This window comes from Sturnus vulgaris, chromosome 3 (assembly GCF_052056855.1).
Source record: "Sturnus vulgaris isolate bStuVul1 chromosome 3, bStuVul1.hap1, whole genome shotgun sequence".
NCBI lineage: Eukaryota > Metazoa > Chordata > Aves > Passeriformes > Sturnidae > Sturnus > Sturnus vulgaris.
The window spans coordinates 16,565,923-16,591,341 of record NC_142245.1 but is presented as its reverse complement, the minus strand read 5'-3'; the positions used below and the strand labels follow the sequence as shown (position 1 = coordinate 16,591,341).

Here is a 25,419-nt window from a genome sequence, read left to right as displayed (position 1 = left end):
CGTTAATTTTCCCCAGACTGGTTTAGAGCATTTCATTTACTGAGTCAGTGGGTTTGCATATGAACAGCTGATCACCAGCTCTGGTGGGTTCTAAAGCCAGAAAGCAACGTGCCATTGAGCCACTACCTTATATGCTTAATTAATTTCTCAGTGATGTTTCTAGCTTCTGAATATTTTGCTGCTAGTTTAACACAGAAGGAGATGTTTGATGCATAATGTTGGGGTATTCCTCCAACAGCCCAGATTTAGAATTTTCCAAATGTGCCACTGCTCTGCTTGCAGGGCGCACTGTGTATATACTGCCATCTGCCATCATTGATGCTGTATTCTACAGAATGAATGCCAGCTCCATTCAGAAGTCTTTACTATGGTATCCAGCTCATCATCTGCTCTGGTTCACTTCAGCAGGTGTGAAAAGACCTGGACTGCCCTGCTGTGAAGCTTAGAAACCATGGAAATCGCAGCCAAAAATGCCCATTTGGACACAGTGCCAGTCGATTCACTCAGAGCCAGTTCATTAGAGCTTGCATATTGCACTTTGCCAATGAGCTGATCTCCCACATCTATTGCCAGCTACTTCTTTCCTTCAAACAGCTGACATGTGTGCAAAGGCATTCATTCCAATTCATCAATTGCTTCAGCTTTTGCTCTAGTGTAACGTTAACAGCTACCAAAGGCTTGCTCTTCCCTCGCTTCTGACCACGTAGATGTTGCCTCTTACCTTCTGGTAGGTCTCCAGAAGAGACAGAGGTCTGAAAGCTTCTGCCTAGTGGGAGCTTTACCTCTCAAATTTTAAGCTACCAAAATGGCACAGTGAAGTGCCAACTCACCTGCATTAAAAATGTCACGTAGTGTGTTGCACAGGGAGTAGACACTTGGGTCCTAAAAGTGGACTCTCAGTAAGAGGTATTGCTTTCCCTGGTATAGGTGGAGGGTTTTAAATGTCCACTGGCATTCCAAACTTATTAAAACAAATAGTTAAGTCCTGATCAGTTTTCTCAAGGGAAATTACTTTATTGGGTCTGAAAGGTGTACATTTTTACTTTACATTCACACTAAAATAAAATGCCTTCTATTGTAGGCATTTGAAAATACAGAATACCCAACAAGTTCTTTCATCTTGATTGTCACCTATTAGGAGTAGCCATGCAGACACCAAGCTTGACAGCATTAGCCTCCTATACCACAAACATTTGTCAGCAGCCTCTCTCATCAGTGTTGGTTCTGATTGTTGGGTATGAACTCAGTCCTCCTCATCTGCCTCCATGGCCATCATGTTGTGAATCTGATATAGTTCCTGGCCATCCTGCTTGACTCTGCTTTTTCTCTCTGGTGTCTGGGAGGTGAAAATCCTCACACTTGATGCTGTGTTTTCCACTCCATCTGTGGAAATAGCCATGGGACTCTGTGAATCCTTTCCCAGAACTGGGGTGGGAGTGAGCTGGAAGTTAGACTTGACCAGCTTGTCCCCAGAAGCACTGTGTGGAACCTGTGATGGCTGAACCACTCAAAATCTTACACATCAATTTTGGATGTATGGCCAAAATAATGTAACAAAATGGTTTCACAGACACAAACTGGCATATCTGTTTGTACATTTATCAGTCCTTGGGTCACACAGTACAATGGATTCCAGGCAAATCCAGAGATTTTTGGACTGGAGAGACAGAAGAGCCCTATCTAGATTATTTAGTCTCTGCCACAGTTTTGCAGTATAAAGTCACTTCTTTCTTTGTAGCTTTGGAGACAGGAGGATGAACCATTGTGTTTACCCAAATCCAGTAGTGATAATTAATACAATCGATATCCAGAATTTTGTTCCACCCACTCCAAAATTGTGATCATAAACTAGGAATAATAACAACACTTCTGTCATTTTGATGCCTACATCTGATTTGGCTGCCAGAACAAACTCTACACCATGACATAGGAACAGCAAGTAAAATTCAGCAGATTTGGTTTATGTTGAGAAATGGATATGGATGTTCTGTGCTATCAAAGCAAGGAAGTAATGTTATCAGATGTTCCTTTGTAAAACACAAACTTAATTCCAAGCCTCCTGACTTTGGTGGTGGCTTTGAAGTGCTAAAAAACAGAGTGCTTTATTTAATATATATGGATACCAGATACTGTGCTGAACACTTTCTTGTGTCCAAAACATCCGGTTTTAATGTAGCTTTAACAAACTCATTCCTTCAGCATTCTCACCTCTACTGGTTATTGAGATGAAACCCAGCTCCTGAATATAATATATATGGGTATTTTATTTATGCTCTTTATCAACAAAGAGCTAGCTCCTCTTCTTTTTTGCAAGAAACTAAGAAGACAATGTTCATATACTATGGATTGTGAAACTAGCCTGATGTGGAAGGAATTGTTTCTCTTTTTATACAATGAGAGAAAAGTCATAAAATGAGAAAACTACATAAAATAATTTTACATACAGGGATAAATGCATAGAAATTGATTAAATTACATTATCATTACAAAAATGTCAGAAAAACGGTTCCCTGAAGTTTTTTAATTAATAAAAAACCCACCAAATTATTACTGAACTTTAAGTGAAAAATCTGTAGAAACTTGGATGGGAAGTAAAAACTGATTTTTGAAAAGAGTATCTGGGGGATGAGGATGTGATTACTAGTAATGCCTGTTTATTGCAGTCTTCTCCCTGTGTTTTTTGCTGCTACTGCTGCTGGAATATAAAAGTTTATTACTGAATAAGTTGTTAGTCTTAACTTGAATCTCTTAGGTGGCATCTTAGGGGAGTGTAGTCTTTGTAGTGCTCAAAATAGAAGTATAATCTTATCCCTGTCGAATTAGCCACATATGTGAAAGCTAAAACAGACTGTTTAGACTGAACTTTACAAACAAAACATTTTTAAACAGTAGTTTCAATGTTTAATAGCATATACTAAGTATTACAGGCTTCCATATCTGTGGAGTTTCCTAAAGGGATGACATGAGTATGAGGATGGGATAATCAACTTTTTGGTGACTGGACAACAAGGAAAGAAGAATTGAGAACTTTGCTAACTTTTGAATAATGTTTGTGATGTTTAATCTCATATGTTTTATTTCTTCTAGCTACGCATGTCATGGCTCATCCATGGTGTCTTGCTGGGAAATGTATCCCTGGTGCTGGTCGAGAACAAGACAGGGAAGGAGCAGAGCTGGACGTTCTGGCATTCAGAGAACAGTGGAGGTTTGGGAATATGGCAGTGGATGATCTTACCACTCCCAGAGATATTGGATAGGTATGAGTCTTCTCCTCATTGTCCTGCTTGATGATCAATCCTGTTAGCACTAGCTACCTGGTGATGAAAATGGCCAACATTGCTCCTGGAAGCTGCTCCCTCAGGTGGAAGTGCTTTTCCTCTGTTAGAAGCAGACAATGAGAAAAACTTGAGTATTTTAGGAAAAGCACACCATTTTACAACTCTCAAGTGAAAGTTTTGGTTCAAAAACTGATTCCATGGGTAGTCTACAGCAAGGTGCTTAAACTTCTGTGTCTCCATTTCATTGACTGGGAACCACTCTCTTTGCATACTGTTCTATGTTGCATGTTTGGTGCTCACTCATGGCTTGCTAGAGTTGGAGGTGAGCTCTATAGTTGATATTTTTCTGGGTATCAAAGCCCCTGGTGTTTAATGTGTCTAGATCTGAGGATGAAGAGGTGGGAAAAAGCCTGCTGCAAAATCAGACAAGGATCCATCTGAACACCTTTGTATTACCTGTAGCAGAAGCTCACCTTGCTAAAGGGCTGTGGCAGTCGTGGCTCTATTCTGGTTTTAAGCATGGAAAGTTTATGTGGTAGTATATGCTTATTTAGAGTGGTGTTTTAGCTGTTTCTTGCCAGTTATCTTTAAAGGAATACTCTTGTTCATTGTTTACTTTTAATGTGTGATGTTTCTAGAGAAGGCACAGACATACTTCACCTCCTGCTGCCCTAGCCCTTAGGCTGCAAGTTGCATCTACTATCTGTGCCATGAGCACTGGTGTCCCTTGTCGTTTTGGAAACCTCTGCCCTAAAAAAATGGATTTCATTAAGGGGTAGTTTGCCTTCTAAGGACTTTGAACAAACATTATATGAATATGTCTTTTATCTTCCTGGCACTTGGGGATGCACATAGGCTGCAAATACCACAAGGACACTGCCAATGCTTTGGTCCTGAATGTATAATTAATATGTGTGCGTCAAAGATTTTAAAAATGCCAGCATTAAGCTTACTGTGCAGTCACTGGTGAAGCACCATTTGTAAAAATACCTGGTTGCTTCATTCCCCTCAGCTCTGTTTCCTTTGAAGAATGGTGTATTTTGCCATTATTATTTATGTGATTTATTTCCTAATGTTGCCAGGGAAATGTTTTGTACCTGAATTATTCTGTACCCTTGTACTATTGCTTTCCTTTAAATTCTCTCTGGTTGCACAGTCAGGCAGAGAACACTTTGATCTTAGGAGTCAGGCTAGTAGTGGTTCATGAGAAATCATGGATTCAGCTGATAACACGGTGCTATTATGTATCAGGTGCTGACATGCTTTCTTCCCCCTTGCTTACAAAAAAAGACAAATGGGTTCCCTGAAGGAAGAGAGTTTGTTTGAGGTTAAAACATAAGCAAGGAAAACTTTGAAGTTTTGGCATCTCTTGAAAAGTTTTTGTCCTTATTTATTCACAGAAACTGCACTATGTTAATGATTTTTTCTTCTAAGGTTAATTTAATTGAAACCAAACCTTCCTGGGAAGACGGAAGTCTCCTGTGAGACTTGGAAATACTGTAAGCATCTTTCTTGCCATCTCAAAACCTGTTTCGTAGGAAATCTGGTTGTACAGATTAGGAAGGAATTCTATGGAAATATATCCCAAAATGGTGAGACTCCAGTGTATAAATGGAGATAAATGACAGTTTTATTGAACTGTAAGAAGTAGATAATTGATGAGAACACAGTGCTGGTGCTGCTGAAAGCTTGTCGTGTCTGTCTTTTTCTTATTGGTTCTTGTGTCAGAAGCTGTGAGGGTCTATGTTAGAACCACGATATTGCAGATATTCCTACAGGACGAGCTGAAAGTTTAAATCACCTTGCAGAAGTCAAGATCTAGAGTAAAGCACACCGGTGTACCAGTTTCACACAAAATTAAAGTACATTCCATTGTGACTGGGAAACTGAATGGAAAGTGTTATTAATAACAGGATAATATGCTCTAAAAGTGCTCAAAAGCATGCTTGTTTAAAAGCTGCTTAGCCATAATTTCCATGTTTGGCTTACAGCACTTCAAAGAATCATTAGGAAGACTTCCAAGAAATTAGATCAGCTCTATCTTTAGAAGCAGACATTTCTTAAATGTTTGATATCCCTCAGGCTGTTGTGAGAAATTATACTTTGGCAGAAAATCACAGCTAGAACATTTCAGGTGAATTGGCAATAGCAGAAAAGAGGAGGAGTAAGACAAAGAAGTTAAATTGTGACCGAGGGATGATCGATTTCTAGCTCTGTGTTAGCTTGGGCAACCTTGGACACATGCAATCGCAATTTCACCCTGTGTGAGGTCTTATCTCTTCTACATGGACTTGAAAGAAGCTGAAGTTCTGGCACTTTACATCTTCCCGAAGTTATCTACCTGCTTTTGTTCTGGAAGATGTTAGCAGAACAGTCCTGAGAGCTCATATGTTGTGTTGATCAACAGTGTTGTAACCCAATTCCAAATGCTCGGTATCCTTTGTGCATGGGGGAGGCAGGGCTAAGGCCCTGGCCAAGGATGTGTCATCAAAGCAGCTACAATTAAAGAAGCCAGTCGTGGGCAAGAGCTCCTTAAGTTGTTGGATGAACAGGTTGTGCCTACCAGAGGCAAAAGGCAGCACCTCCAGAGCTGCTGCATTTTAAGTTGCCATTTGAGATATACTCAACATCAACGAACAATCCTTGCTGTGATTTGTTATCCCCTGTAGAGCTGCTTACCCCTCTCTAAAGGATGCATTATCTACAAATCAAATAATCTACACAGATTAGTGAAAGCTAGAGAGACGTTTTTTTCACTTACTGGAATTTGCAAATTAGTGCAATACTACAACATTTGGATTGAGAGTAGAGTAGAGAATCACCTTATGGTAAGATTATTTTACTTGATGGAAAATTGCTATTTGTTTTCCAGTGAAAAGTGATGAGCCTGTCAAGGATTGTTCTCTTTTAACTTCACAGAAATGCAAGGAGGAAACAGTCTTGAAAACTATGTTGTAGCTGGCAGTTTGGGATTGTGTTTGGTTTTTTTTTTTAATATTTGCTTTTAGTTAGTACACGTGAATTTAAATTTTAGTAATGATAATGTTGTGGGAATGTGACAGCAAGAGCAAACAGAAGCCTGATGTAATTGAAGATGAGTGATTTGTGTAGCTAATAATTAGACATTCTGTTAGTTAAACAGTGTGGTCAAGGTACAGCACATAGATAAAATACAATCACATGTAACTAAGTGATTCTCTGGAGCTTGCTGTAGCTGATGCTCATTATCACCAACACTTAGCAACTGTTTGCTACGCAGTGTGAGAGGTGGAAAAGGATTAACTCTAATAGGCTGAAGCCTGACTGGAAAATTAAAGCTGTAAGAAACAAATTCTAAATCTCTTGATTTTTGTGCCCTTGAAGCTGAGGCCAGCCATGTGGAGCAGCATGTAGACTAAAAGTTCTCAGGGACCCTCTACCACCTGACTGAAGTTGCCTGGAAGTAGATTTCATGTGAGTCAGCCCAGCCCAACTCTGGACTTTTAAGGCCTACGTTCTCTACTAACCCTGTCCTTTTCTTTAAAAATATTTCACTGTAACCTCTGTAATCTGGTAAAAATGGCTAATATTAATCGTAACCTGTCCCACCTCAATGCAGTCTCATGACAGAAGAAAACTGTGTAGAAATATAAAAGGAATTTACAGGTGTTTACTGGTTAGAAAGGTTTCTTTGGTTTCCTTCTCAAGTTCAATTTTTTTGGCATTACAACATCTAAATTTTTAGCAAGTCTTTATTAGTAGTGTCCAGATGGAGAAAGGAATAAGAGGAGTTTACTTGAGGTCCCTAGAAATTAAATTTTCAGTCATGAATAGCAGTACCATTTGCCTTGTCACTGATAGCAAGGCCAGGCCATGTCCTTCTAGCAGGGAAGCATGTTCAGAAAGTGAAAAACTAATTTTCTTTTGGTCCCATAGTGCTCAGAGAGCTTCAAAATTGTTTTCTTGCTGATGACCTTCTCCTGAACACAGACTGAGAATTTTATTATGTTGGAAGGGATCAGTAAGGTGACTTACCTGGAAGGCTGGGTAAGGAAGAGAGCTTCCTGAGGAAGAAAGCAGAAAGGCCTCCAGACAGCACTTACCTCAGAGGGTAATATTCTGTTGCAACAAGTCAGAATTCATGTCCCAACAACTGCACTTTCTATTTTGTTTTACCTGCCTTCGTTACCTATTCCGATTTTGCTGACTGGCTGGGTTTTTACAAGCTACACTGGCTCTCGTTAGGTGCCATGGTTTCGTGTAGGTTTGGGTTTTGGTTGGGGAGGGAGTCCGCTACCTGCGGAACTGATGGGACCGGGCAGAACCAATCAGCTGCCTAGTTTGGAAGATTGACAGCCGGCTGGACCACTCAAAAGAGCTCGTTACGCCTCTGTGGAAAAGCACCTTTAAAGATGAGCAAAGGCCTGGAAAGCTCTCTTGGCTTCCAGCCTGGAACAGGTAATTGGGGACCAGGCCGGGGCACTGCTGCAACGCTGGCCCCTTCCCAGAAAACCACCGGGTGGCCAGGCCCCCTTCAGGAGGAGCTGAGCCCTTCTCCCACTGTACCCCGCCCCAGCAGGCGGCTGGGCCTCCTTCCCATTGCGGCCGGGCCCTCTTTCCCGGCAGAGCCTGCCAGTCCCTTTTTTCCAGCGGCTGGAGGCTATATCAGTGCTGGGAGCAACCATGTGGCAAGGACCAGAGCCGGGAGTGGCTGCTGCCATCCCAGAGCAGGAGCAGCCACGTGGCTAAGACTGTGCAGCCAAAAATTGGCACAGCCAGAGACAATGGCATGCGGCCGTGGCTGCCTCGGCATGGCTTTGTTTGCTTGGCCACTCTTAGCCAGCCATGCTGCAGACAGAAGGACAAAACCAGCAGCAGCAGTTTTTTCTTGTTTTCGGCACTCTGTGTGAAGAAAAGCACTGAGTAGAGTTGGCAGCCCACACAGCTCACACTGTATGAGCAGAGACCACGTGAGCAGCAGCAAGAGGCACGGTGAACAATTTCTCTGATGCAGGGCCTGGATGAGATCAACTTTTCAGCACTGCAAGACTCTATAAAACCTGTTTCAATTGATAGAGCTTCACAACAAATAAACCTACAATCACCAATCATCTCCCAAATCAGAAAAAAAAGAAAGGGTGAAGATACTTAGAGATGACAACACGGGACTCTAAGGTCAGTGAAGAAGGAGTCAAATTCTAGATAGGAGGGGATTGAGGAGACGCCTTAGTCTTTGGCTGAAATTATTTTTTGTGAGGCTATGGTGAAGATATATTTGGTATATCAGACTTTGTTTTTTTCCCTGGAACTCATGAAAATGCATTGGGAGGATGTAGCATTCTAACGCAACTATAAGCCGAGGCACCAGTACTGAAGCAAGTAAATATTGCTATGATCTGAGAAATTTGAACAGAGAGAGATGAGAAACTTCACCCCAGGAATAAAAGAAGAAACCCTCTGCTCCCAGAAATTGATGAAAAGAACTTTTCTTTTTTATGCTAGAACAGCTCATCCTTAAAATAGTACCCCAATAAGTTGACATGGCCCATAAACACAGCTGAGGGAAGGCTGCAAAAGATGGGAGGGACTTCACGATTGATGATTGCAGATTTCTGGGTGGCTGCTATTCGTAGAAATTAAAAGCCACAAGAGAACTGTTTCTTGTAAAGAAGTCTCCATGGCATGGCAAGAGAGACTCCTCTCCCGAAGTAGACTAGATAATTTTAGAGGTGGTAAGCTGACCAAAAGTTCCAAGTTTTGTCTCTTTATGTTGTCAGTGGGAAGGAAAAGAGGTTGTGGGTGGAGGAGAAGTGTTCTGAAGGTTTATTCTGATTTTCTTATTTTTCTTTCAATTTTGTTAATAAAGTTTTTCTTTATATCCTTTAAAGTTTTGAGCCTGTTTTGCCCTCTTCCTCCTAATCCATATCTCACAGCAGGAAATGAGTAAATAATGTCTAGTGGGTGCACTGGTGTTTGGCCAGCACTAAACCCACTAGATAATTGGTGCATTGGCCAGGAAACTCAAATTAGCAAACCAAAACTGCTACATTAGGTTTTGGTTTCCATATCCATGTGGCATTTCCCTTTCAGTCCAGTCCTGGGAGTGAGATTGTCTGTTCTGTCTGGCTCCTTCAGCAGCTCTGGTCTCAATGGCAGCCACAGCACCTGGGGACTTTCTCACTCATTGCAGCAGTAAGAATTGTCTCATCTCATACCCCTGTTTCTCCACCAGCTGTGGCTAGGCACTCTTCTTGTCCAGTAATTTTTCTTGTATTGCTCTGTCTTTCCCTCTCACTCTTTTCAGAATTTACTTATACATAAGTTTCTGAGTGTCAGGTTTCCCATTTGGAAAGAAAAGGAAAAGGAAGGTTCTTGGCAATATTTTTGACCCAGGTGCCTGTTTATCTCATGTTATTCCTAAATTTTTCCCATTCTTGAAGAAGAAACAGGGATCCTCCATACAAGCTAGACATATGTGTGCCTGCACCATTACCACATATGTATTAATTGGCCACGTCTGCACCCAGATCTCTTCAATCTGTCTTGCATCCACTCAGCCAGCCTAGGCTGTGTTGCTCTGAGATGGCCACACATTACTTTGTTAAAAGCAGTGAGACCTTAACAACCAGATCACTGCTCTTCTGCTCTCTAGCATTAATTATGTCTGTCTGTGACTGTCCTTCTGAAAGAGTTATTCTGAAAATAATTGTTGTTCTGTGCATCTGAAAAGGGGTTTTGGTGACAGTGTGTGCAGAGGACCTGTGACAGATTTTGTACATGCGTGGTTGTCTTTAATACCACCTTTGAATCTCAATCTTTATTACTAGCTATTGAGTAACTTCCTGCATGGCAATTCTGCCACTGTAAATGAGTTTGGTTAGCATGCATATATTTCTCCAAATAATCTTAGTTCATCTAAATGCATCTTTTATCCCAAATAGTAAGTATTCCTTTGTGAAGTGAGCTAACAATGCCTCATTTGTAACAGAGAAGATAATGGGAACCCAAATGTAATAAGGGTTAGTGACCTGAAATTTCTCCATTCTGTGAATACCTCGGTCTCAAGCAGGTTCAGATGTAATTATTTTAGCTAGGTAGAGAGAGAAATCACTTCCATCAGAGGCAAAACATTACCAGTTATGAAATGAGATCTGTACATACAGACACGCTGTGTTCGTGTCACTGCATGGGGGATTGAGTACAGAGGAGATTAACGTTCAATCTTGGTTAATAATCCCTGTCTTTTATGATAAAAAGAAAAAAAAATAATGATTATGAGGTTTCTAAAATAATGGCATGAAGACAGCTGCCTGAGTCTCGATAATGAAAACCTGAACTGTCTGTATGAGCCAGGGAACAATATTTAGGTGAAATTCAGAGTAGTTACTGAAGGGAGAGAGCTGCAGAATTTGCACAAAATCAGCTTGCAGAGGTCTTCAATGCAATGAGAATGGGTTTTTTATTTCCCTTTCATCAAAAGAAGACAGAATACATGCAAAACCTAATATTTCTGTGCAATGAAGATCTAGGGATAGATGATGTGAGTAAAGGAGTTTGTCCTCATGGAGACTATACCAACATAGCTATAAATATATCTCCACACTTCTGGTTCTTCATTTCCCTCTCTAGTAAACCCCAAATATTTTGGGAAGAACCAGTCTTCTGTTAGAATCAAGAAAAAAAATAAGTAATAAAAAAGAATGAGCTGAACAGAAAATGTGACCAAGCTCAAATACTGACCACACTGAAATAAAACCCAAGATTCAGAAAACCTGAGGAATGAGAAAGGTTACAGACCAGAAGGTTTGATGTAGTCCAGTTTTGGTCAAATTTAACTGAGTTAAAATACGTTTTCAAAGAACTGTTCATCTGGATTGATATTTCATAGATGGCGCCAAAGATACAAACCAAAAGAAGCTCATTTTGTGTCATTTCTTATCTGTGACTGAAATATTTGAGCAGTGGTCACCCTTGAGAGGTTTTTGAATTTATGTAAAATTTGTATCCTTCAAACAGAGGAGCTGATTTTCCCCAGAGAGGAGATTGAAACAAGGGGGGAGGGTGTCCCCCTGGTACAGCATTTCCTATTTACCTCAAACAGAATTTCTTTTAAAAAGGCTTTTGTATGTGTTTGCTTTCACAGCTCAGCCAACACTCAACTCTACAGGGTATAACTTGTACTTCCCAGTTGTCATACATCTAAGGAATCTCCTTTCCAGCTGTGCTCCAGGTTGAGTAGGGCAAAAGGAGACAGTTAAGAAGTAATTTCCACCAGTCCTCAAGTCATAATTTTTCTAATATCCACGTCATTAAAGTGTTTCATAGCTGCCATACTTTCATTCCTATGAAGAAATCTAGCTAACAAATACAGGCTTATCTGATGAGGATCTGGCTTCCTTGTGAAGAAGTTGCTGGGATTTATTAAGCAACAAAGTCATGACAAACTTGCCAGCAGTAATTTGGCTGCTCCTGTATAATTGCCTTCAGGAATATTCTTTCCTGACCATTCACTGCAGCATCTGTGTTTGCAGTGGGTGTCTGTGCACGGCTGTGGACCACTGGAGATACTGGGTGTGCAGTCAGCATTACCCCTCTTTGATCTGTGCACAGGCACCAGTGAGACATTGTCACCTCCAGCACAGTTCTGAGTCACTGCAGTAACACGTGCTGCTGCTGCTGCTGCTGCTTCCGTATCAGCTCCCACCAAAGTCAGAGGGAGTTATTTCATTGATTTCAGAGATCAAACAGAAAGGGGAAAAAAAAAGGAGAGAGAGAGTAAGCAAGTGAATGAGGTTGTCTGTGGGGTTTTCTCCATCTCACTGATGTGTGACATTTCCATCTTGAGTTTTGATTAAATTTCCCTTAATTAGCCCATTAAGCTAAAGCCACCAAAGCTAATGATTGAAATGTTGGTTAACTGATGATCTTGTTTCACTGGAATTTGAAAGACATCGTATTTCTAAATTAATAGTGACATTAAACTAGAGAAGATAAAATGATGAACTATTTGTTGCAGAAATGCTGGTCTCAAGAGAAGGTTTGTACTGAAACTCCTTTCTTGTTAGCAAAAAATAAGATTAATAGGCAACCAAAGCAGCACTGATGGTCCTAATAGTGTTTAGCATTCACAGAATTTTTGTATTTTTGAGGCATATCTGCCATTTTTTTTTCATCCCTAGTGAAGTTGTGGAAATTTCTCAAGAGATCTGGTCTCAGTGTTCCTGCAGGTGAAATCAGCAAGGCTGTCTCTTAACTCGAATGAACTGTAAATAAAAGTAAAAAGCAACCTATTGCATTCTGATATGGGCATGTTACATGGCACTCCCTTCAACAACAGAAATACTGGTTTGTATCATGCCTTCAAGGTCTTAGGAGCTGAATATTTGATAATTCTCATAAGAACAACCCTTTATTGACTGAAGAGGCACAACATGAAAAGTGCATCAAAGCATAACACTTTGGGACATGAACCTTAGGTTCTGCCAAGGAAATTGCCTGAAGATATTTTTAGAACTGCTTCATTGCCTGGAGGCAGAAAGAAGGTGCATCGTAGTCTTTGCAGAAGTATCTGTCTCTTGTTCTCCCTGACCTAAAGTCTGCAGTACTGGAGGGAAAAGCTGACAGAGAGGAATTGCTTATTTGCCTTTCTAATTAATTTTGCACCCTCAGTTTAACACCTTACAAACATAAATTCACATCAAATTGTTCTTGTCTCCAAGTAGCATTTAGTGTGCGCCCTGAGGAAATAGGCTGAGGCTCAAATACACCAGACTTGTTCCCTTCAATGCAGCACCAATGCTCACTGTGTGCAGGGCACTGATTTTCACACAGAGCTATCTGAAAGACGTGCAGCTGAGCCAGGTTCCACCCTACCTCTTCCTGGGCATTTCAGCAGCACACAACAGGGAAGGAGAAGCTTCTGCTGAGCTACAGTCTGTATTTTACAGCCTGAGGTAGGTGCTGGTTCTCCATAATACACCAGAATGTGACCTGTGATGCTTTAGGATCTGTTTCACACACACACTTCAGTCATCTCTGCTGCTGGCACTGTGACTTGCAGGAAAAAGTAGATCAGAGCCCACTGTGCCTGTCCAACAGCTTTTGTTTAAGTCTTGTATGGCATGTCTCAAACTGAACAGCTTATGTTTATGCTAGAGCTTGTAATTTCATTTGAAGTGTTGCGGGATGTCAGCTGTAGAGCAAATGAGGGAGGGAGGCAGGGGGAGGGCAGCCAGTTCAGTCAGAAGCCAATTTAATATCCAAGGATTTTATGTTCCCTGCTGTTCTCTTCCTAGACATACCCACAAGGGGTTTCAGGTATCCCAATTAAGAACTGCAAGACTCCTGGCAACATCAGACTGCAGTTGTACTTTTTATGGATTTGGGAAGGCTAAAAATATGCTTTTGTGATACTTAGATTTCTATGGATGGAGCTGCCACCTTTTGAGATGATAAAGATGAATCATTTAGCAAGGAAAATTGTCTTGCAATTTGGAGTTTCCTTTGATGCTAGGGATACTCTTCCTTCACCATATCCACTATTATTCGTGTCAGTCACCTGCTCTTTCATGGCAGCTGCTCATGTCTTTAGAACATATAAAGTGCATTTTAGGGAAGTCTCTCCATCTGTGCAATGCATATCTCCAAGGAGTGAGAAATTTCAGTGTTGGAGCATTGTTGCTTTTCTTCACCAGAAATAAAGAAGGAGGAGCATAGTAACTATATAAATCTTTTCTGTTGTGAATGGATTGTGGTCTGTTCTAAACCCTTTGCACCTTTTGGAGGCTGACAGGAGTTTTTTCTGGTTTAAGTTTTTGCTTTGATTTTGTCAACTTTTCTGACTGTGTCCCCAGCTTCAGCTTAGCAAGAACACCAGTTGCAGAAGACGACAACATTCCAATCTACATATCCTCGAAGTCACAAATATCCCTGGGGGTCTGCTTTAGCTTTTGCCAAACCTCACTGTTGCCTCTGGAAAGCTGCCCTATGTTTGAGAACAACATGGAAGTTGGTTACATTTGCTGACAGGAGAGTCAGGAGGCTCAGTCAAAATCCACATTCAAAACACAGGAATATGCTGCATCATAGTAAATATGTGCATGATCAGGGCAACTTCACTGGAATTTTGGTTTTGAGGTTGGCTTGCTGGTAAAGGAGGGGTGGTATTTAAAAACAGTAGGAATCACCAACACTAATATAAGAATGCTAATAACATATACAAAGCTGAGAGAAAATATTTTAAACCCAGTGCCATGCAGAAAGGACTGGAGTCTGTGAGAAGAAATAAAATTCTGCTGGTGTTTAGATCCTTGCTGCAAGAAAGAGACAGGATTTCTAAAGCCTTTCAAATAAACAGGGCTGCTCATCTAAAATGCCTTGTTCTGTCATCATTTTCTTGTCTAAACTGAGACACCTGCAAGAATTCACATTATGACTGAACATTTATCTCTAAAAGATAGAGCAGGAAACACCAGCAATAGATCTACATTAAAGAGACACACAAATGGTTTAACGTCTGCTGGCGTAAAACGTCAAGATACAACAGAGAATTAGGTTTAAATAATATTTTGTATTCACTTGCAGCTTGTTCTGCATCATGTGATCATTTCATGTTTTTATAGTCTTGATGCAACCTCTGAGCATTGTATCTGACTGCTGAGCTATGGTTGGCTGCTCTCAGAAATTGTTCTCTTTCCTAAGCAGAGTATTATGATTTTATGTGGCAGATAAGCATTGAGAGAACATGAACTTGCTAAGCTAAGAGAAAACCTAAATCCATGAGCACACAAAATTAATGCAAGGCCAATATACTGTCAGATTTGAAGTATTTGATTATGGGTAATTTTTGCTCTTCCTGTTGACGTGTAATATCACTGAGGGGTGAATTTACAATGATTTTTCTTCTGGAAATGTAAGAGTGGCATAACTTCCTGGCTAAAGCCAGCTTTCCTTAAATCAGGAAGTGGTTTAAGGCAAACCTCCTCAGCTTCTATAAGGAGATGATGAGTTCTGCTCTTCCTGTGGACTACCCAATGTCAGTTCCTCTCTTTTGTGACTGTCAGGGCTGTTTGATATCCTTTGCTTCCTACAGAGAACATCAACACAATACTTTCTAAAATGGTTTCGGCCTTTGATTGCCAGTTCCTTTTTGGAACTCCAAATTACTTCAGGAGCCCTGCCTACTTATTTTTCTTAACTCTTTAGGGTGTAAATCACTTGTGAGAATAAAACCACTTAGGGGTCTGTCTGTTCAGCTGTTTTTTTTTAATTTGTGCCAGAATCCAGGGGACCTTGTTTTCTGATGACACCCATACACACACTTCTGCTTCCTTCAGGCTGTTTGTCTGGAAGGAAGAGAGGCTGTATTCTCTTACTCTCTCCACCTATATTACTGTATAGCTCCCCTCCTCAGATCATCTTTCCTTGTTAGGAGTGAGGATACTTTCTCTATCAGTTTAGTATTTTAATATGTGAAAAGCTTTTCTCCACCAAAAACTTAATTAAACCAGTTCAAAAACTGCTTTAATTGTGAAGAGCTCTGAGTTGCATGTTCTTTAGCAGAATTTAATCCCATTTTTTCCAATCTGTGCAGGTTTTGGTTTCAGATCACTGCTTCATGGGAAGAAGGTTCCGATGCCATTATTGCTTTTGACAATGTCTCCCTTAGTCTGGACTGTTATTTAACAAGTAAGTTTTCCTTTTATCTGCAAGCAGCTTGTCTTTTATTTGCCATGTAATTGAAATTTGGAAACTGTGGGGAATGGGTTGGGTGTCATTATCTTCAAAAGACTCTTGAAAGGTAAAGGTCTGTGTCAGAAATCACTGTGCTTAGGCAGAGGACCCCCTGTTCAGGTGCATCCCTTACTGGTGGAGCCGAGCAGGGAATGGGTTCCCAGTTTGGCATAAGTGGGTAGTGAGACATAGGGTGTGGGACATCAGCTTCCAGCTGAGGCAAAACCATCACCTATCCAGCCAGGCTGATGCAAAAGCCAGTCTGTGATTATAGATTTCCACATGACCTGATTTACTGTGTGACAGTCATCAAAATGAATGACAGTTGGACACTGGCTGGGAAAAGACAGGCATCCTGTGATTGACATTAACTTTGCAATAACATTGGGCACAATACTCCAGTTAAATTAGAACAAGGTTATTTTATTTAGACTGACGTGCATTTAAGTCTGAATCGGAAACTAGGATCTTCACACTCTACTACTCTGGAAAAAATTTGGATTCTGATCCTGGTTTTGTGATTGACTGGCCTCTACATTATGCCCAGTCTATACATCTGATGCCACATGTAGATTTTTATTAAACGTTTGTGTCTGATTCATCTTTCATAATCTCATGCATAGTGAATTGCTTAATTTTTAAATGTATTCAATGATCTGTCACTCTGTACCTCAGACCAACAACTTACATGAGGGCTGGAGAATTGCTGCTCTGAACAGATTAAACTTCTGCCTTGGGCTGAGCAACAGAACTTAAGTGCATCCTTTCTTCTCCAACGCTTGAAGCTGTGACCTCTGTAGCCCTGTTCAGACTGAAAACCTCTAAACCACTTCTGCAGTCAGAATATTTCATCTGCTTTGTGTTATGTTAATTTGCATTGCCTGGGGCATGAGTCTCCATTTGTGCAGTAATACCTCTTGGTTTCTGTGCATAAATACAACATACTTCAAGTTCCAGTACTCAAAGAGAACTTAAAATTAGGATAGAATTAAAGAAAATGCCTCATACTTTTACTGGCTAAATAAATTTTATAACAGGTGCTAAGATTGTACTCTGTATTTCTGCTTTGTGTCTTCATTCACTTAATGTTTTGCCTACCACTCATTCCTGTTTATTTGCCTTTTGTCTCAGTTCCATAACAACAATGGAAAGTAAATCCGCCCGTTTCTTTTAATTATGTTATATCCTGTGACTGCAGGCTCTTATTCTCAGCACAGAAGTCTGCAGCCCTTATTTTAGCTTCAGTTTTGGATTACATACTGACTCAGTCCCCCTCAACCATAAACCAATCTGTGATTTCTTGTTTTTTAGTCAGTGGAGAGAAGACACCTCGAGGTACCCCTCCAGACTCAAGCAATTTGCTCACCATTAGAGGTGGCCAGAAGAAATTTGGATGGGAACAAAAGCTTCTGGGAAATCTCCAGCTCAGCAGTGCCCCCTTTTCTGATCCAGCAGGTAACTGTCGAATCAGAGAAACATCATCAGATAGGAGAGATTTCTAACTAGTACAGATTTAATTTAGATGTGGCTAAATGCAATTTTTTCCCCCAAAGCCTTTGTTTAGCACTTTTCCCAAGTCCCTTACAAATAAAACAAAATATGCTCTAGAAAGAAATTACCTTTATCTGCTAACTGTAACTTGGGTTTAACTGTAACAGACTGGAAGCTAGTGAAAGAACCAGAGGAGGCCGCTTGAAGTAAAACATGGGTTTAAACTGTAAGATAAGTGTGTTTGGCATTTCTTAACCTGAACACCCAACTGTACTTAATACAGACTTGGTTTGAACTAATATAGCCTCACTTTTTCAGTAAATACTCATTGTCCATTTGAAGCAGTTCAACACTGGACTTAGAAATGTCAGTCTTATATGTTCATGTTACTTCATTCTTCCCTACCCTTCAGCTTGTCTTTCCAACCTAACTGTAATGATGTGGGCCAAATAAATGGCAAGAGTTCCCTTCCCTGAGTTTGCCCTCCCATTGCTGTCTCCCAAATGTTTCCCTCTTTCCTCTCCCACGTTTTCCCACATACTCACAGTATCTTCTTTTGGGCCTTTAAAGGTGCATTTCCATTTTAATCTGCTTCCTTCCCTCCTCCTTGCCAGCCTCTCTTCCTGAACTGGTTCAAGCAGCCACAACCTCCAGCCTGCCTGGGGCAGCAGGGCTGACCATGGAAGTGAGGGGTAGCAAAAGGAGACAAGCACCTGTTACAACTGCAGCCCTCAGCACTGTGTCTAGCTGTTTCTCCTCACTTGGGACCAGCTACTTATCTGCCAATTTGAAATACCAGCCCTCTTAAGTTAGAGAGCAGGGTTGATGTATGCCTCCTTTGCTCTGTCAGTAAACCTAGGGATTTGTTCCTGCTTGCCTCCTTCTCTCCCACTCTTCTGCCTAAGAAGAGTTCTTTGCATCTGTTCTTTTCCAGGCTGTATTCCACTTTGCCACCTGCAGTGTTCTGTTGAGGTGCACGAAGTAATGGTGTTAGCTCTGATGCTGACAGCAGTCTGGTCAATGTGGCCAAAAGCCCCACACAGCCTTCAAAGCCTCCCTGAAAAGCTGGATCCAGGAGCCCACTCCGTGCTGCCATAGCAGGGCAGCTGCTGCTGCCTGAGCTCTCTTGTGAAGCGAGCTCTGGCAGCAGAGGCTGAGGGGACCTGCAGGGTCAGCTGAGTTGTCATCACATGGAGTTTACTGATATTTTATGTCCTGAGCATCCCACAGCAAGAAAAGTGCAGAAGCATTGTCAGGAGCCTTGAGGGAACAAGACAGAGGCAATAAGCCTGTATGGGCTGGGTGAAGCTGCAGTTCAGCTATAAAGACTGTGTTACAGATGTTGTGTGTGAGCTTGGGCTGTCACAAAGGTATAATTTACAAAAGTATCTTTATATGTTCTCTTTGAAGATCCTTTGAAGTCCTCCCTTCAATATCTCTGTCTCTGTTTCCTGCCTGTAAGTGGAGTTGTCTTCTAAGTGCTGTCAGTATTGCCCTTGGGTCAATACTGATCTCATGGTAGGATCTGTAGGCAGATGTAGACTATGGATTTCTGGCTGACTTTCTGTAGGTGGTGATGTAGTTTTCTAAGGCAGCTATACATTTCCTTCCAGGGTACCTACTCTTTTAGCAACAAAAAACCCATTCGATTTTAGATGCAAAGTTAATGTAAAGTGCGTGGGAGCTAGAAATCCTGTGGCTGTAAATTTTTTGGGGAATTTTTTTATTCCTACTTCTCACTAGACTTGACATCATTTAGCTCTTCTGCTCTCTGTCCTATCTGAGGAATTCAATTTGGAGAAAGGCTTGGATAGTAGAAATAAAGGGAATCAGATTGCATGAGGGTAGAAGACAAGGTCACTGAGGTACTTTGAGCAATTAAAATAATTTGTGATGACCTTGGGGTGAAAATTCAAGGCAATTCCAATCTAAAACAGCTTGCCTATTTTCTGGGCTTTATCCTTGGTCTTGTTCATATTCTGTCTAAAATTGTCTCTAGCCCTTGGGGTTTAAAATTACTCCTACAGCAATTTTCTCCCCTTGTGCCCTCAGAGTAGACAGGGCAGAAACAGAGAAGCTGAGTGGCAGTGAAAGTCATTGCATTTCTGAGGGTCTCTGCAGCACCAAATCCCCTTTTTCCTTTGTGTTCCTGAGCCCCTGGTTGCTGTCAGGAAACACTGCAGATGCTTGTTTGGTCCCTAGGCTATGTATTTTACCCGACTTTAATCTTGTTTCTTTCTGCATCCCATAATGCATTTAAGAAACCTCAGGCTGAGTCTGTTCAAGGCCTTTCCTTTGATGGGCACATATTTACTGTTGTGTGAGTGAACCAACAGCATCAGCACCACCCTGAAGACCAATATGAGCTCAGCTAAAAGTAATTACAGTTAATAGGATCTTTGACTTGTGTGATGGATCACACACTATAGTGTTTCCTTCTTAAGAAATCTTACTAAAACAAAGAACTGTGTTCCTAAAGCTGATGAGACAACAGGATAATAAAATGCCCTCCCTAAGTCCCCAGGCCAGTTCAGCCTTCGCAGCAGGAGCTACAGTCTGAAAGACAGGTAGCACTTTATTTACACAACATTAAATCCAAAGAATCTCAGTTGTTTTCAAGGGCATGGGCTCACCACTTGCTCCTTTGTATCTGGGCACAACCTCTTACATACACCTGCTGCTTTTGCCTGTGCTTGGAAATCCATTTTCAACAGAAGTGATGGTTGGCACCACCAGCCCCTGTCCTCTGTTCTCAGGCCCTGTAGCTACTGACTTGCTTCTTCAGCCTTGCCACTGTTGGTCACGACTCAGAGTGCCCCCAGGTCATGCACACTGGAGATTCAAAACACACAATACAGTCACACTGTCAAATATCCTGAAGCATCCAGAAATGCATTACCCACTGTAGTGTGTCACACCTGGGATAATGAATACACTGGGTAGAATAAGACCTGAAATGTCTACAACTAATGTGGTGATGTTACTCTCTCAAGTTTCTTGATGACCAGGACCAGCACAGAAAAATTCCTGTGTTTTCAAATCACAGTTACTTGCAGTGCGAGGTGCCATTTGCACAGGGCAGTGCAAATGCTTTCCTTTTCAATTAACTAATGATGTGTTATTTGCTGGAATACCAGCTTCTTGCTGAAAGGTTGCAGGTGAAACTTGATTCTAGAAGCAGCCTGGAAAAACAGTTATAACAAGGTCTGCATATACCAGAAGATTGAAACAGCTTTAATGGAACCAAGATTTTTCATTGAGATGGTTAAATCTGTACAGAAGGCTGAGTGCTGTTTATTCTGTTGTAAACCCAGGCTTAGTTTGGCTTTGGTTTTAAATTGTTTATGTGTTAGTTTAAGTAAAACTGAAAGCTTCTCAAACCACACTATCATTCAACTACCAATTAAAAAGTCAATTTATATCAAACCAACACTATTTCCTTTTATACATAAGGCTAGAATATGGGAAATTCGGGCATATGAAGATACAGTGAGCAATAATGAGGAACTCGAGGTAAACAAATTACTATCACAGAAGCTGAAAGAGACAAAATAGGATTCTCAGTAGGCAAAAGGAGATAACAAGACACAGAGCAATCAAGCTTTAATTAAAGATTTCTGGTGCTTCTGAATAGTCTTTAAATACCATGAGGATAGCTTCTCTTTTGATGTTTCACCTTCTCTTCTGTCCCACTAACTACTTATTTGTGTCAGGGCACACAGTACAAAAATATTAACCTTTTTCCCCCCCAAATCTTGCATTGTTTTGTCCCTTCTGCCCTGCATATCCTCCAGCCATTGTGCAGCCCTGGTTTCTTGCATGGAAACTGCCATCAAATCATTTTCTCACCCAGACTGAGTTACTGTTTTCCTCCAGTCTCTTCCCCACAGCATTTAGTGGTTGCACAGATTTTGTGTGAAGATCAGGGAGAGTCCTGTTTTGAGTACTTCCATGGCTGTTTCTCGGAAGAACTCTCAGTCACATTAGTTAATCAGATGAAGGAGCTGAAAGGGACAGCGGAGCAAGTATTAAGTAAAAGAAAATTACATTTGGTTGCTCTTTGTATGCAATTATACTAACTGAACTATTGGTATAATGCAATAAAGGTATCTGCAGAATTGTATTTTTGTATTATGCATCAATTAACACAGTGAATAACAGCCCAGTGCCCTCTCCCCAACAAAAGTAACATTCTGAACAGTGATGGAAATGTTTGGACACAACAGTGGGATCTCACAATATGTAGGTATGAATTTCTTTATTGCAGTGTTTACACTTGCTTTCTCTGTAGGATTAAAAATAGCAACGGTGCAATACTGAAAATCAGCATGCAACCAGATACAACCTAGCAAAGTTGAATTGGCATAATTGCTCTCTAGAGTTAATCATGCACTTGAAATAAACAGGGCAATTCACAGGTTTCAGACCTACGTTTCAAAGCTGCTCACTCTTAAGAACTGCAGTTTAAATTGTACAGAAACTGCTGTAAATCTCAAAATGCTGAAAATGTTTTTTAATCATTTTTCCACCTCCACCCAACTTGGTCTTTGTTATGTAATGTGCATTTCTACCATCCTTTGTAATTATGAACAAAAAAAAATTCCAAAAAGTTGGTAGCATGTATCACTTAACATCCTTTATGGAAGGCTCTTTGTGAAACATAAAAGGGAAAATAAATTCGTTTTCTTTGTGCTGCTCTGTTAGTGCTTGGTTTCAGAAGGTGGCAAGAACAAGGCCTTCTCATTGTTCTCCAGTGCTCTTACCCACTTACACTGACAACAATTTCCTACAAGAATGCCCTGATAGTGTTCCCTATTTATAAAAACTCAACAAAAATCTAAAGCATGTGTCTTGGTTTGAAAGACAGGTGTCTGCTAAGGAAGGCAGGAGCCTGTCTTGAAATGGAAAATGTAAACCTCCTCCTTCCAAATTATTATAATTTTGAAATTCAGGAGCTCTCAGGCAAAGATATGGGAATAGGAATAGCAGTTCTTTACTAGGGAAATCAAAATAGAAAGACAGTATTACAGAGCACAAACCCAAATACACTGACAGAGTCAGAATACAACCTGACACCCTATCAGGGTGCTGGTAGCAATCCCATTAAATGGTGGCTGCATCCTCCTGGATGACAGATGTGGTTCTGTTGAAGCAGTGCTCCTGTAGAAGGGTGCAGTTTTCCTCCAAAGGTCCTGTGATGATGTAGAAGGGTCTGGTTTTCCTCTGGAATCCTGTGGAAAAAAGCTGCCCTGATGTTCCAAATCTCAGATTTTATTTAGGTAGGAAATGCTTGGCTCCTCCCCCTGGGTGGAGCATCTCCCAATGGGATGATGTAATTTTATCAGTCATGCAGTGGGACTCAATGGCCCATTAACAGAAGATACTTCCATGGAGGAAGGATGGATTGGGGAAAAGATAAAGATCACTGCCCCACCTGTTTTAACAGATGGGGATAGAATACATACTTTTGGTTACATCCTGTATTGCAACCCAAGACAGTACAAATCAAGATTTTGAGTACTTCTTTGAAATGATACTCAGGATCAATCTGGCATACGTTTGACATCACTGCAGATACTCTTCCTGATGAACCGAAAGACATATCCAAGTCTTCCACTGCTGCCCTTATTTAGAAAATAAAGACAGAAATAGTAACTCCAGAAAGAATGGAAAAGCCAGTCTCTATTAGTCTAGCCATACCTCAGCAACTGGTTCTCATATTACTGGCAAGTCTTACTAATTTCTGTGATCATTTCAAATCCCCTTAATATTATTTTGTAGATACACTTAACAGATATGGGACTGTGATTGTGAACACAACCTAATTCTGCCAGTTACCATCATCTTTCAACCCCCTGCCCCATTAATCTCTGGCAAATTCAATCCTGGTAAGGGTAATTATCTCCGATTACTGCGCACAGAACACTGTTAAACATCAGAACCCAAAGCAAAACTGAAATCCTTACCTCACTGAGCATGTTTCTTATATATGCTTGTAGTGTATTTTGCCTACAGGTTTCCAGCATGGACCAACCCTGGAATTACTGGTAATGCATAACTGAGATTGCTCATGCACTGAATAAAATCTACAGCCCTCCACACGACCCATGGTGCCAAATGTTAGTGAAGATTATGGTGGGCATTTTCCTGTAAGCCTCTGATTTCCCATATTGGCCAAATATTGCCAGGCAAGGGAAGCTTATGGAAGTTTTTACAAATAGGTGAAGCAAACATTCCACTTGTTCATGGCATCAAGCTCGATGACATCTGCCTGAGAAGAAGAGGTAAAATGAACTCTGTGAGGAAGAATGAATTGCATCCAGAAGTTAAGCCAGTGGGCTTCTTATGCCTCTGAAACATGAGAATTTATTGCCATTATTAATGTGGTTTTTTACTCTATTGAAAGTAGGAATAGCCTTTTGATCTGAATAGAGGTAGTCACAGGAAGTTACACAAACTATCTACACATGTGGTTTTAAAGTACTGATGCATTTCACTAACATGTTACTCTAGGTTCCAAAGTAAGCCATGTACTATGGTGCTTGGTTGGCAATTTCCTCAAATCACTGAAGTTTCAGTCAGCAGTGAGCTTAAACTAGGTTCAAACCAGCTTGATTTGACAAATGCCAGTTAATACACTTAGGGCCTTGGGGTACAGCCAAAATGCCTCTGTTTTGTGGCATGGAGTTTGTGTGCTGTACATGTGCCAGTGAAATCACTTTCTATGTTAGAAGTACAAATGTGCCTTAGGCTGTCCTCCACGGTTTTCTCTTCAATGTTGCTGGTTGTTATTTGCAACAGTGCCTTCAGCAGCATTGCCTCAGGCTGTAAGGAGTATCAGAGCTTCAAACAAATTAGTCATTTTAAGTCTTGTGGGGTTTGGTTCATTTTGTTTTCCAAGAGCAGGACATCATTCCCCTTTTGCTGTGGCTGAAATCCAGTACCTTGATTGCTGTGCATTTCATGTATCTTGACAAACTGTGTGAAACCACTGTGCAAAAGGATGAGTGACTGAGTGTGTAAATATATCAGTGAGTGAATTCATTATGGAAAGAAAACTAATGAAGGAAGAATTTTTTTTTCAATTGTTTTAATAGAGCCAAAAATACTTTTTTTGCAAAATGTTGCTTCTGGGACCTTGCCACTGTGTTGGGAAGCTTGCCAGGGAGCAGGAGGGCAGGTGAGTGGGTGAACAGACAGAAACTTAATGTTTCCTCTGTTGTGTTTCTTTTAAAAGGGAGGATTCTATCAAATTGAACTGATGTATAAATTATTCATTGAAACTTAGTACCCCAATCTGAATCTCACTGTAATCTCCACTTTTTTTTTTTTCTCCCACTTCAAACAGAGATTTCCATTTTTTAAACCTGAGGAGCAGCTTGCAGCTCCCAATGGAAGAATATACAGGGACCCTACATTAAACTATCTTGTTTTTGTCATGGGAATGCCCAGCTGTTTCTGGACACTGGGCTTATGTAACTTGTGTGAAGTTGGGCAGAATTCCACAATCTGATAGTTTTTGGGGGAGGTTTAGCCTGGAGAGTCCTACTGTTCTTCCCCTGATGTGTGAGGTGCTTGGCAGAGTTATCCTGCCGCACACTGCAGAAGGAAGGAGGGACGTGTTGTGCACTATGCAACAGACCACAGTTATTCACAGATGGAAAAAATCTATGCTTCTCACCAAGCTACTTAAGAATTTTCGATTCAGTGCTGCTGCTTTAGTCTTTGGAGATCAAAATAATGCTGCAAACTGAATTACTCTAAACTGCTGTGGTATGCAGCAACCTGTAGAAATGCTCTCTCCAAGCTCATAAGACATGCTGCAGTCATTTCTAGAATCAAGAGAAAATCAATACTTTGCAGGGAGTGAAATCTTATTTTTAAAAAAGCAGAGATGGGTTATTAAGGGAGGCAGCACTCAGTTTTGCTACTGGGTTAG

General features: G+C 40.9%; 1 protein-coding gene across 3 annotated transcripts in view; it reads left to right on the top strand.

Moving 5' to 3' along the window:
- The window catches only part of ALK (ALK receptor tyrosine kinase), a 310,521-nt gene that overhangs the window by 246,554 nt on the left and 38,548 nt on the right, over positions 1-25,419 (top strand). For all 3 annotated transcript variants that reach the window (XM_014877491.2, XM_088161050.1, XM_088161049.1), the window contains exons 9-11: positions 3,088-3,257; positions 15,850-15,944; positions 17,301-17,444. In XM_014877491.2, the coding sequence (XP_014732977.2) occupies positions 3,088-3,257; positions 15,850-15,944; positions 17,301-17,444 (409 nt within the window). The remainder of the gene's footprint in view (positions 1-3,087; positions 3,258-15,849; positions 15,945-17,300; positions 17,445-25,419) is intronic.